Here is a 13,365-nt window from a genome sequence, read left to right on the forward strand (position 1 = left end):
GCTAATTGGCTATGATCTATGATCTAAAGTCAAGTCTATTCTACAACACGCACTCATCCTCCTATGATCAACTTCAAAGTCATACAATAAGTGTACACACCATCATAGGCAAAGCTGTGTGTGTGTGTGTGTGTGAGTGTGAGTGTGTGTGTGTGTGTGTGTGTCCCTCTCTCTCTGTCATGGCAGAGTGAGTGTGTGTGGAGCTTAGAGCTGGTGGTGGTGACTGAACATTTAATCGTATCATTTGCTTTAGTTTCTCACAATTTAATGTTATTTTTCTCCCATAGTTTAATAATCACGTTATTTCACAGTAGTTAATAGTTTAGTGTTTGGTGTATTTGTGTTCTTTTTCCCTCACCAGTGTCTTGACAGTAGCGTGGCAGGCGCCATGGCCAGCGGGTGTTTTAAACATCTCACCCATAAACACGGTGTTAAGATCTCTGCCACCTTCCCCTGCAGTGTAGAGGACATCGGCCTCGCTGTGGGGGAGAAGGTCGGCCACAGCGGTGTCGTGTTGGACGCTCGAATGAACAGTGCCTTGGTTGTTTTCCAGGACCGAGTGGAGAAGGTAAACTCGGTCGTTGAGACGAGAATCACTGTGAACAGCTGTTTCGTACAGGTGCTGCCTCTGTCCCAACCCCCACCAAGGAAGTCCTGTCAATGTCCCCCACTTCATAACTGATGAGTTCCTTAGCAGAGAGCTCTCCAGACATGGGAAGGTGGCCGATCCGCAAGATGTTGTCTGGATCAAGGTTATTATAGTTTTGAAATTTTCATTAGTTTTCATTAGTTTTTCCGTTTGCTTTTTTATTTCAGTTTTAGTTAGTTCACTAAGTGATGAGTTTGAGTTTAGTTTTTATTTTGAGGAATCAACTAGTTTCAGTTTAGTTTATATTTAGTTTTAGTCTTAGTTTTAGTTTTTTCCAGGTATTAAGAGAAAGCCTTGACTTGTTGAAGCTGAAAAAGGACTAAACAATGTGTGACACCAAATATGGTTTATCAAGTCCTTTGATTTCATTCTTTAACCATCACCTGCAGAACAGGCAGTGATCCAGGGAGAAAACGAAAGGAAAACGAAGCTGAATTTATCTGCAATTCACTTTAGTTTTAGTTAGTTTTGCATTCTTTATTGTAGTTTTATTTAGTTTTCTTTTTTTTTTTGTAATTGTCGTTTTTATTTTTATTTCAGTTAACTAAATTGTTTTTTCATTGTTAGTTTTAGTATAAGGTTTCGTTAACTATAATAACCCTGCTCTGATCTCGAGTCTTATAGAAAATGCTGGTGTTTTAAAAACATTGTCTGCACTGTAACTGATGACCAGCTGTCTGTTCCACACTTTTTAACTGATTGATGTATTTTTAATTATTCTGTTTACATGAGCACTTCATTTAAAAAACTTGTAACAAGTAAAATATGTAAATAAAGTGTTTTTGTAAACATCCATTCATTTTCTAACAAATACATGTGGATGGAGGGTGAGGAGGGGAGGGAAGAGGGGAATGAGGGGGAGGGGTTAAGATGTAAGGGAGTGGGTGGAGTTGGGATGAGGGGATGATTGACGGGTCAGAGGTAGAGGAAGAATGGTAGTGGAGATAACAAGTTGAAGTATTTGGAGACAAAATTGTGGAACCACCTGCTTGTTGTCTCCTTGCTCTCCTCTCTCTTCTCCCTTTCTTTCTTCTCCTTCTTGGCCCTCTCCTTGAAGCTATCGGTCTTCAAGATCTGTTCCTGACAAGACAGAGACAGCATAAGTTTCACTCTGTTCTTTTTCAAAGACTGAATCTGAAACAACTCAACAATCCAATATTATTCAAATCAGAATAAGCTGTTCTGTAACGTACCTCCCACTCAATGCTCTGCTGGATCATGAGTTTTATCATGTCCTTCAGCTTGATTTCCTTTTGGAGCATCTCCTCATGCTTGATGGACCACCTCTCATCTGCGTCTCTCAGTTGTTTTTGCAGCTCCTCTATTTTCCGGGACCTGGCCTCATTTTCAAGGATGCAGTCCTCCAAGTTCGCCTGCAGAGCCTCACATTTAGTTTTCCACTCGTGTTGGATCTTCTTGTTCTTAGCCTGCTCAAGCTCCAGATTTACATTCAGGAAGATGATTTCTTCCTCTTGCACTTTAAAGCTGCAGTTTCTGAGCTCATTCTCCAGCTCCTTCACTCTGGCTTTTGCAGACCTCACGAGCTGAACTAAGCTGGTCGGGTTGTCTTTGGACTTCAGAAGTGAAGCAGAATACTCCATCTGCTCGACCACCGTCTTCCTCTTCTCTCCCCAGGGAATATTTTTCATGGTGGCAGCATGTTTGGCTTCTAGTATCTTCAGTAAGGGGTTTTCAGGCCCTAGCTCCTCCATACAAGCCTTTTCAGCCTTCAGCTGGGTGTTTTCTACCTCCACCGCTTTTAGCCAGGCGTTTTCAGCCTCCAGCTCCTGAAGATCTGCATTTTCAGGCTCCGGCTCCTCAAAACCAAGTGCCTGCAGCATTTTACTGATGCTGCAAATGTGTTGCTGGGTTGCATCTTGGGGTTGCACTTGTCCAAGTAACTGAAAAACATAAACATACAAAGAACAAATGAAAGCACACTCCCCAAAAGGTGTTTCTTCTGATTCACAATAGCAAACAGCAGCCTCATGTCAGGCAAACTACTGTTACATACTGACACAAAATGTTACTTTAGTCTGAATGTCAGACAACTATTGTTGAAAATTCATCCCCTCTGGAAAATTATTTATAATAGTTGTATTTGTTGGAGTTTTGGTAAAAGATAAAGAAATGAAAGACAATCTAAGGTGGTTTGAACAAGTGTAACACTTAAGTAAAGTTTGCCTTAAAGTCTCTCGTGCTTAGAAAAGTCTTACCTCATTTTCTGAGCTGTTGATCCTCTCCATGTCGATTAATAGTTGCTGCAGTGTAGCAATAAGGTTTCTGTAGAGTTTGTTCTTTTGTAGCTGTGTACAAAGGTTGTTGTTGTAGAGTATTATCTTGCGATGGTCGAAGGTTGCAGGAAAGTATGTCAAGTAAGTGTGTGCTTCCACTGAAAAAAGAGCTATGATCTATAGTCTATTCTACAACACACACTCATCCTCCTATGATCAACTTCAAAGTCATACAATAAGTGTACACACCAACAAAGGCGAAGCTCCATTTGTGTTTCTGTGTGTGTGAGTGTGTGTGTGTCAATCAATCAGTCAATCAATCAATCAAATTAGTTTATATAGCACGGTATCACAACAAACTGTTGTCTCAGGGTGCTGCACAAAAGTCCAAGATCTTAAGAAACACAAAATCCAACTTGTTCCACACCGAGCAAGCATGAGCAACAGCGGGGAGGAAAAACTCCCAGGTGGAAGAAACCTCCAGCAGAACCGGGCTCGGTGTGGACGGCTTCTGCCAGGACCAGTTGGGGTGATGGAGAAAGAACAACTAATATAGGGGAACAAAAGGAAATAAAGGGAGGGGGTTGAGTCACAGTGTCAGGTAAGGGGCTTGAATCCAGCCCAGGAATCTCCACATGGACGTTTGCATGGTCTTCCAAGGGTGCATTGGTCCCCCCAGGCACTCTTGCCTCCCTCATGGTCCAACATGCGCAGTAGTAGGGCCCATGGCTCCAGAGGTGGGAGGTCCTCAGGTGAGAGTGCTGGTGGTTGCGTGACCCTCCATGTCAGCCCTGTGACAGACCGGCGACCTCCACTAGGTCCATCCCTCATCAGGACCCGAGCCAGGATGGGCTCCAGAGAGCCGCACAGTATGGACCAGGGAGGGGAGGAGAAGGCCCAAGGAGTTAGAGATATGTAATAAGATATAACAAAAAAAGACAGGCAGAGAGTGAAGAAGAGAGAGGAAGATAGAAGGTGCCGGTGCCTGATGGGTGATCCCCCAGCAGTGTAGGCCTATAGCAGCATAGCTATGGATGACTATGGTTCAGGGTTGAGCTAAAAGCTTTATCAAAAAGGAAGGTTTTAAGTCTAGCCTTAAATGTAGAGATCATGTCTGCCTCCCTCGCTGAGAGTGGGAGCTGGTTCCAAAGGAAAGGAGCTTGGTAACTAAAAGTTCTACCACCCATTCTACTCTTAGTAACTCTAGGCACTACAAGGAGTCCAGAGTTTAGGGAGCGAAGTGGTCTGTGGGGGCAGTAAGGGGTTAAGAGCTCTTTAATATATGATGGGGCCTGATTGTTGAGGGCCTTATAAGTTAGTAGGAGGATTTTGAAATCTATCCTCTGTTTAACAGGGAGCCAGTGAAGTGAAGCGAAGACAGGAGTAATGGGATCCCATCTTCTGGTTCCTGTCAGTACTCGTGCAGCAGCATTCTGCGCTAGCTGAAGGGTTTTTAAGGATCTGCTGGGACACCATGATAATAGGGAGTTGCAGTAGTCTAGCCTGGACGTAATAAAGGCATGATTCAGTTTTTCAGAATCTTGTTTTTACAGGATGTGTCTGATTCTCTTTATATTACGCAGATGAAAGAAAGCTATTCTGGAGGTTTGACTAATGTGTTGGGTAAGTGACAGATCTTTATCATTGATAACTCCTAGGTTCTTCACAGTGGAGTTCGGAACCAGGCAAATTCATCTAGGTTAACCGACTGGTTAGACAGAGTTTCTCTGAGATGCCTAGGACCCAGGATTGTGACCTCAGTTTTCTCTGTGTTTAACAATAAGAAATTCTGGGTCATCCAGGCCTTGATGTATTTAAGACAGTTCTGAAGTCAAATTAAATGGTTCAGTTCGTCTGGCTTCATAGATAAATATAACTGGGTGTCATCTGCATTGCAGTGAAAAAGAATGTTATGGTTTCTAATAATATTGCCCAATGGTAACATGTATAAATTAAAGAGTATGGGCCAAGAACCAAACCTTGTGGGACTCCATGATTAACTTTAGTGTATGATGAGTATTCATCATTAACACTAACAAAGCGGAATTTATTTGATAAATAAGACCTAAACCAGCTTAATGCTGTCCCTCCAAACCCAACCTCTTACTCTAATCTTTGAAGGAGAATGTAATGGTCAATGGTGTCGAATGCAGCACTGAGATCTAACATGACCAGCATGGAGACAAGTCCCTGGTCAGAGGCTAGGAGAATATCATTTGAAATAGGTCTGTAATTTGCTAAGATACCTGCATCTAAGCCTGGCCTATTTAGCAGAGGCTTAATTACTGCTAGTTCAAAAGCCTGCAGTACATAGCCAGTTAATAAAGAGCTATTGATAAGATTCAATACAGTGCTGTCGACTTCTAAAGAAAATAGCTGTGAAAGGGTGATCTGGGAGAACTGATCTAACCGTGAGTCTAGGTCTACACTTTTTTCATAGTTGACAGTTTGTGACTGAGTTTTTGGGGATCAAGGTGAATTTTCTCTCCAATAGTTTCAATTTTATCAGTGATAAGTGAATAAAATCATTGCTGCTCAATGACAATGGGATTGTTGGTTCAATAGAGCTGTGGCTCTTGGTCAGCCTGGCTACAGTGCTGAAGAGAAACCTGGGTTGTTCTTATTTTCCTCTATTAGTCTAGAGTAATAACAGGTTCTGGCACATTGAAGAGCTTTTTTATACACTTCAAGGCAACAAATTAACTTCAGAACGGGCGGAGCGCCACTTCCTCTCTAACCCTCATGTTGCCTGTTTTAGGGTCTGAGTTTCAGAAGTAAACCACGGAGTGAACCTCCTCTGATGAATTAACTTCTTTTTCAATGGAGCAATACTATCAAGGACAGTTTGAAGTGATGAGGTTGTATTATCCACTAAGTTATCGGGTTCTGCAGGAGCGAGGTTGAAAAGATTATCAAGCGTTTCATTTACGCATGGCTGCAGAATAGAGGGAATTATCTCCTTGAATTTATCAATTTTGTTATTGGACAGTAACCGACTATGGGAAAATTTTTCACTCGCCTGAGTACAGTTGCAAGTCATGAATTCAAATGAGAGAAGGAAATGATCTGACAATAAAGGGTTGGAATCACACACTACTAGATTCTCAACATCAATGCCATGTGTCAGTATAAGGTCTAAGGTGTGGTTTAAGTTATGAGTTAGTTTATCTATGTGCGGACTGAAACCAAATGAATCTATCAGAGAGTTAAACATACTTCTAAGGTTATCATTTGCTTCATCAACATGAATGTTAAAGTCACCCATGATATTGATTTTATCTGCACTAAGGACTAATTCTGACAGAAATTCTGAAAATTAATTTAGAAACTCTGTATAAGCAGCGGGTGGGCGATAAAGGATGGTTAAATAAACAGGTTTATGTTGTTTGGGAAAGACAAAGGGTGATGCTTTCAAACAATGTAAGATGTTCTTTAACTCGAGGGGTAATTGCAAGGTAAGAGTTATATATTGCTGCTACCCCTCCGCCTCTACCTGTACTTTGGGGAGTGTGCCTGTCCCTCTCTCTCTCTGTCATGGCGCAGTGAGTGTGTGTGGAGCTGAGAGCTGGTGGTGGTGACTGAACATTTAATCGTTTCATTTGCTTTATTTTCTCACAATTTAATGTTATATTTCTCACATAGTTTAATAATCACATTATGCACAGTAGTTTATAGTTTAGTGTTTGGTGTATTTGTGTTTTTTTTCCTTCACCGGACGATCTTATGGTTTTTATTAAGAACCAAACTAAGGTTGACATTTCAGCACACATTATCAAGGATTTTAGCTCGGCATTGGCAGCGAAGGTCAACAGGAAAATAAATGAAGCCCTCACCGTCGGTGAGTGGCAAGGTGGTCTCCCGGTTCTCCCCCAAAACCTTGAGTGGAAGAAAGGAGGTTTAAAATATCTTGGGGGGTTTTTAGGAGCAGACCACATGTTATGTCTTGTCAGTTATGTTAAGTTTATTCATGTTTATGTTTTAAGTATACCATGTTTGTTTTAGTTCATGTCTAATCTTGTGTGTTTGGCACTAGGTGTTAAGTTAAACTTCATTCATGTCTAGTCTAGTCGTGCACTTCCTGTTTTATTTTGGTACTCACCTTTTCCCTCTCATTTCAGACCCTGACTTCCTCCCTTTGTGTGATTTCCCGCCTTCTTGATCGTCTTCCTCGCCTCTGATTGGTTTCACCTGTTTCCTACTTCCTCTTGTATAAATAGTCCTCGTCTCCCTTTGTCCTGTGCCAGTTCGTCTTGTTCTGTCCCCACGCTTCATGTGTAAGAATTTGTCAAGCCAGGATTTAGTTTCTTTCATGTTTAGTATTCTTGTTTATCTCGCAGTTTTAGTATTGTTTTGCTACTTTGGTTTCCTCTTCGTGAGCACTTTTTGTTATGCACCTTTTGTGACTCGGAATAAACCTCTTTTTGTTATATCTACGTCTTGTCCGAGTCGTGCATTTGAGTCCACCAGTTTCCCATCTGCATGCCAAAGTGTCCTTGGGCAAGATGCTGAACCCCAAATTGCCCAATAGGACAACAACAAAAAAGTGCTACCAATAAAAGCTGTATGTATCAGTGCTGTGTGTGTGAATGGGTGAATGGCAAACTGTAGTGTAAAGCACTTTGAGTGGTCATCGAGACTAGAAAAGCGCTATATAAATACAACCATTTACCATTCAAAGGTACCTCACAGGCCCGGCAGATCTGGTGTGGAGAGATGTGGCCAGCAGCATCCTGAGGTGTGCCAATAAGCTGGGGTTGGTTGATGCTCTGTTTTTAACTGATCCTAAAATTTTAAAAACTAAGTATGTTGCCTCCTTTTTATCAAGGTGTTTTTAAGTCATGGGGCCTTTTTAACCATTAAAGGTGCCCAGAAGCTGACTCTCTGCACTGGTTGTTGAGAGAACCCCTAGTCAATGGAGCCAGACTGGACGTCAGCAACCAAACAACACACGGCCTGATGGCGGTGCTGACCTGGTCTGGAACCCTGACCATACAGCAGTTGGTGGATGCAGTGGGGCCGACACTGACCAACACCCAGGCCCTGGGCTCTCTTCTGGGGCTGCAGTCTCTCTGGGTGGCTCAGATGATCCTGGAACTCTTGACCCAGAGAGTCTCTGATGAAGAGAAGAGCCTCCTGAGGGGCTACCAAAAAAAGAGATGGAACCTGAAACTGCAGACCCCTACCCTGAAGTCATCCTGAGCCCAGTGCTGGGGGAGTAGACCGGCCCCCTACTCACTGTAGTAAATGAACAAAAACTTAATCTACATTTAATCTCTCCTTATTGAGTTGTTGTTTATATGCTGGGTCATATCCAACTGCCTATGTTTCTTACACTGTTCGTGCTACTTTAGCAGAACTCAGCAGTTAGAGAAACATATATATTACTATAAAACTCAGAGCGAAGACTACAAAAATAAAAGCAAAGTTATATTAAACTTCCATTGCAACCCCAAATGTGTATCTCAGACAACTTTATAGTTATTCCAAGAACCATTTTGTCTTTTTTGGTGGAGCTGCCTCATGCCTTTGTGAAATTAGGCTCAACACGTCCTGGGTGTATCAGATAAGTGTGCTTCCCAGGCAGATATCAACCTGTTACTTTAATACTGCATAATTTCATAATTTCCATGCTGTGAGCCTTCAGGAACTGTTTCCACCTCTGCTTTGTGATGTGTAGGATCAAAGTGCCCCCAGTCCCGGTACACATATTCGATTACTTTGAATAAATCTCTAAACCATGGACCTTCACTCTCTCATTTGCAACAGGAAAGCCTTACACACTTCAAATACTTGAGCCAGCAGGCTTTGAGCTTTTTCCCACAATCACAGTTCAGATTATCACTCTGACGTTCTCCTGCCACATACTGCCAAGTCGAACTCTCCACACAGAGAAGCAATAATGGGGAGACAGCAGTTACCCTGCCGCTGCCTCAGTGGCCCACAATGTGCATGCAACGTGGCTGCACTTCTAAATGGTGGAGCTGGTGACTCTGATCAGGTCACAGAATCAGTCCCTCTTGGCAGGTATCTGGTGTTTGACATCAAATGGGAGCTGAGCCCAACATTATCTAATGGAACTGAACTCATTAGAGACCGTCAGGTTCAACAGATCTGGAGTCAGGGTGAGGTGAAGCCGACCTGGTTTTCATCAAGTACATTAATACTGAACTGCAGAGATCAGAAGTCCTAGTCGCGTATAACAGACTGTGTCTATGTTTCAGTCAGAAGTGCAGTGAATGGTGAAGCGATCAAATATATTTGATGATCCTCTAAAAGCACAGCCCAGTTTCCCCCAGAATTACGTCCATAGCTCCATATATACATCCTGTGCTAATATTCAGTGATAATGCAGGAAGTTTAGATTCCTCTTTATTTATGGTATGAATGGTTGTGCTGATGGATAGATGTGCAGCAGTAGACTTTCATTTAATGTTTGTACTGTCACACCTCAAACCTACAATACCTGTTTTTTTGCCACTTTGGGTCAACAGAAACAATCTATAAACACAAATACTTTTATAAATTGAATTTACAAGGAAATATCTGCTGATTTACAGCAGCTCAAGCTGTTACAGAGCAAATTTATTTTCTTGTCACTTGATGAATCTAAGTACAATATTCACACTGCTTCCAGCTATGTTTTTGGTCTCCACCAGCTCCTGTGTGAGATATCTGGCTCTTCAGCTGCCAGTTAATGTTGCCCTCTGTTTTGGGTTCGAGGCATCTTTTTCAGGAAACTGTGTTGTGAGAGTAAACCAGAACAGTTGCAGACAGCACAATACAGAAAACATTTAAATGATCCTATTTTTTATTTATTTGTAATCCTAGAATGGTTTTTCTTTTAATAATTATAATGACTTATAATGAATTATAATCATAGCACCTTTCAAAACCAAACTTACTTAAGTGTTTAACAACCAACGATGCAAGATTAACAGATTCCAAAATAATTAAAAAACAAATCAGTTAAAAATAGGCCATTCGATAAAAAAGTGAGTCTTAAAAAGAGACTTGAAAGAAAATACTGAGTTTGCATGAGATCACCAGGCAGGGTGTTCCAGAGTTGAGGAGCCCGGACACAAAGGCCCAGTCACCTCGGGTGACCAGTCTAGATTTTGAAAACGGAAAGTAGGACCCTGTTTGAAGATCTTCAGGTTTGAGGGGGGTCAACAAATCACATACAGCCTGGAGCCTGACCATGGAAAGCTTTAAAAACAAGTATTAAAATATTAAAATCAATCCTAAAACTCACAGTTGCCAGTATAGAGCAGTAAGGATTGGTGTGATCGCCTGGCAAGCCTGGCAGCAGCATTCTGAATTAATTGCAGTCTTTGAATGTTTCTCTTACTGATGCCTGAATAAAGTGCTTTGCAGTAGTCCAGCCTGGAAGAAATAAAGGCATTGATGTCCTTTTCTAGGTCTGCAGTGGAAATGAAAGACATGACCTTATTCAACAGTCTCAGTTGGGCAAATCATGACTGCACCACTTTGGTCACCAGTGCATCAAAGAATAAATTACAGTCAAAGACAACACCTAAATTGTGGGCGTCTTTATAAATATTATTGACTAAGGTACTAGAGGAGAGACTGTTACTGTAAATACTGTGGCCAGGGGGTAATTATAATGACCTCTGATTTAGCATTGTTTAATTGAAGAATGTTTTTGGACATCCAATCTTTAATGTAAGGCAGGACGTGTAAGCAACAAACATCGGTGGTGCCAGGCTTTATCGGGACATATAGCTGGGTGTCATCTGTGGTGCAATGAAAATCAATGTCATATAGCTAAATGTATAATAATGTTTGAATGCATATAAAGAAAGTTAAGCTCTGTGAAGTTAAGTGGAGTTGCAGATTCAGACGATAAGCAGACTGTTCTGATTCTTATTTGCTTCCATGTTATTATACAAATATTGATTATAGCCATCTTAATCAAGTGTTCCTGTTGCTGAACCCTAACCAAACCTCAACCATAGTTTATTTACTATGTGATGACATTCTTCCCTAAGATGCAATATTTCATAGTTGCCATGAGTAAAAGAAAGCATTTTTAAAAGGTCAACCTTGGTCATCCATATACTGGAAGGAAAAGGACTACCTGCTTTTTATTTGTCTTATAAAATATGCTCTTCCTTTTATGTGTTACTTGAAATGGTTCCATCCTTTTATATCACTTGATCTTGGTATTTTCTACAACTTGTCCAATACATTTTCAAGTTGTGTGACTCATCTGTGAGATTGATCTTATTTCAGGAAAAAAAACATCCTGATGGATTTAACTGTACTTCTGTTTAACTGTCAATCTGGATCACATTTAACCGTATTCGCCTCAGTTTGTGTGTTCCTCCTCATTCTGAAATGACTCCACCATGCCTGGACTTTGGAAATCCTGCATGCTACTAAGAAAAAAGCTCAGTGGTCACAGATGTTAAAGGGGTTGAAGATGAATGCTTGCAGATGACTAATTTGTGCCACTGTTTGTGAATTGGAGGAAGGAGTTTTTATTTTTTTGCATAGTCACCTCTGGTTTTTGTCCTCCTTCTCAGCTGACTAATGCAGCGGCTTTCACTGTGAGCGTCTGATACCCTAATCATCCACAGCAGTAGATCAAGCCATGAACTCAAGAGAAATGAGGAAGGTATGAAATCCATGATTGTAAAAAAGAAATCTGCGAGTCGACCTAAATCAGAGAAAACACCTAATTCTGTCCTCTTCTCCTCAGTCTGCTGCAAGCTCTTATTTTTTCCTTTGCCGTTCTTGACTTCCAGGAGCCAGAAACATCACAACCACGAAAGTGACCTGCTGCAGCAGAAGCCGCTCCGTCATCCCCCAACACTGTAATTATGTCTTGCTAATGTTCTAAGGGATATTTTCCCTTTGAAAGCCCTGCTCTTCATTTTGACAGGAAATATGGTCTGCGCTGTGGCACTCTCATCTCAAAATGTAACACTGCAGTCCTACAATTGTCTGGCAAAACCTGAAAAAATATTCATAATAACTAATAAAATAAATAAATATCAGATGCATGAACTGCCCAAAGATTGTTTTCTCGCTAGAAATGTTCTCAAAATGTATTTTAATGCTGAAACATTTTTTATCTGAAAGCATAAGGAGTGTTGGTCATGTTCTTTGGTTTTTCACAGACGGAAACTTGAGAGTCATGTGATGTGGGCACAGGCCAATGGAAATTCATGATTTCAGAGCCCTGATTGTAATATTACTACGTTTTGCGCTGTGGACCAACGTAGCTATTACATACTGGGTTGAGACTGGGTTGCCTATTACAGCTTTCTTATTACAGAGTTTCTTGGTTTCCAGTCTCCATGATTTTGCTGCCTCTATGTTCTGTGTTGAGTATTTTGTCAATTGGTTTTTCTTCAGTAAATATTTCTCAAGATTTTCGGGCTAAACCATTTCTAACAGAGGCAAAACAATGGAGGAAATACTTGGATCTCCTTTAAAAGTCAAAAATATTACTGAGGTGATAAATATAATCTGTTATCAGAAAATGTGCATGTATAGCTACATAATCAGTATTTAATCTAGCAGGTCACTGTTGTAGTGACTTGAGTTAAAATTTATTTTAATGACCCCCAGGGTTGTTTTAAGACAAATAAAAATACTTATCACCTGGATGATAATTCTTGTGTTGAAGTTTTTGTTTCAGAAATATTCCGATTTTTGTGCACACTTACCTGTGTTGTTGAAGAAAAAGTTGTCTTTTTGGCCCATCAATCTAAACAAGTAAATGTGTTGTTCTTTTTGTGCAAGTTTAGAAAATTAACTTGCAACTAAGGTAGGCCTACATACAATAGTGTTAAATCAATTAATGTTTTGGACCCAGAAACAGAACACAGGCTCAAGTGAGCAGTTCATCTGGATTTATGTGAGGGTAATAAAGGCTGAGCAGGCTGAGAGAAGGACTGGGTAACTGAGAGACAAAGATTACAGGGAAAGCTGAGGCAGAGATGAGGTGCAGCAGACACTTAAGACAGATGGGATTTGATGCTGGGCACATGAGATATAGACAGACCAGCCACAACATTTAAACCATCTGCCTAATATTGTGAAGGAAGCCCTCATGCTTTCAAAACAGCTTTAACTCCTTGAGCCATGGACTCCACAAAACCTCCACAGGTGTCCTGTGGCATGGGGCACCAAGCTGCTCCCTTCATCTTTACATTTTCTCATGTATAAATACTTCAAACATTGACACACCTCTCCATTATGTGTTTCTTCAAATCAATGTTGTAAATATTTGTATTTTGTTGATTTTCTCAGCAACACGCAGCCTCTATTGTACATCAGTCCGTCCTGGGAGAGGGATCCCTACATGTGGCTCTCTCTGAGGTTTCTACGTATCTTTCCCCTGTTATTAGGTTTTTTAAGCAGTTTTACTCTTGCTGAGGGTTGAGAACAGATGATGTTACACCTTGTTAAGCCCTATGAGACAAACCGTGATTTGTAAACATAGGCTATACA

At 41.0% G+C, this 13,365-nt stretch overlaps 1 protein-coding gene and 1 long non-coding RNA gene across 5 annotated transcripts; one reads left to right on the forward strand and one right to left on the reverse strand.

The window, feature by feature from the left end:
* The first annotated feature begins 119 nt into the window (after positions 1 to 119).
* On the forward strand, positions 120 to 1,444 carry LOC138413675 (uncharacterized). 3 transcript variants are annotated; one of them, XR_011246092.1, is made up of 2 exons: positions 120 to 219; positions 362 to 1,444. It is a non-coding gene; the product is annotated as an uncharacterized lncRNA (long non-coding RNA). The 3 variants fall into 3 exon arrangements; XR_011246094.1 differs by having other exon boundaries at positions 133 to 187; XR_011246093.1 differs by having other exon boundaries at positions 159 to 237.
* Positions 1,338 to 7,892, reverse strand: LOC109623688 (uncharacterized). Of its 2 annotated transcripts, XM_069539029.1 has the most exons (4): positions 4,052 to 7,892; positions 2,866 to 4,001; positions 1,843 to 2,550; positions 1,338 to 1,723 (listed from the first exon to the last, which is right to left on the reverse strand). In XM_069539029.1, the coding sequence occupies exons 2-4, from the start codon at positions 2,893 to 2,895 to the stop codon at positions 1,565 to 1,567; spliced, it is 897 nt and encodes a 298-aa protein (XP_069395130.1). In that variant the 5' UTR covers positions 2,896 to 4,001; positions 4,052 to 7,892; the 3' UTR covers positions 1,338 to 1,564. The 2 variants fall into 2 exon arrangements, with proteins under 2 accessions (XP_069395130.1, XP_069395129.1); XM_069539028.1 differs by lacking the exon at positions 4,052 to 7,892 and having other exon boundaries at positions 1,338 to 1,729; positions 2,866 to 3,059.
* Positions 7,893 to 13,365: the final 5,473 nt, after the last annotated feature.

Source organism: Paralichthys olivaceus, chromosome 14, assembly GCF_024713975.1.
Source record: "Paralichthys olivaceus isolate ysfri-2021 chromosome 14, ASM2471397v2, whole genome shotgun sequence".
In the NCBI taxonomy this organism is placed as follows: domain Eukaryota; kingdom Metazoa; phylum Chordata; class Actinopteri; order Pleuronectiformes; family Paralichthyidae; genus Paralichthys; species Paralichthys olivaceus.

Coding starts and splice junctions, on each gene's coding strand:
- LOC109623688 (XM_069539028.1), bottom strand. CDS start 2,895: ATGGAGAGGATCAACAGCTCAGAAAATGAG. Junction 2,551..2,865: donor TCAACAGCTCAGAAAATGAG/GTAAGACTTTTC, acceptor TATGTTTTTCAG/TTACTTGGACAAGTGCAACC. Junction 1,730..1,842: donor AGCAGAGCATTGAGTGGGAG/GTACGTTACAGA, acceptor CTGTCTTGTCAG/GAACAGATCTTGAAGACCGA.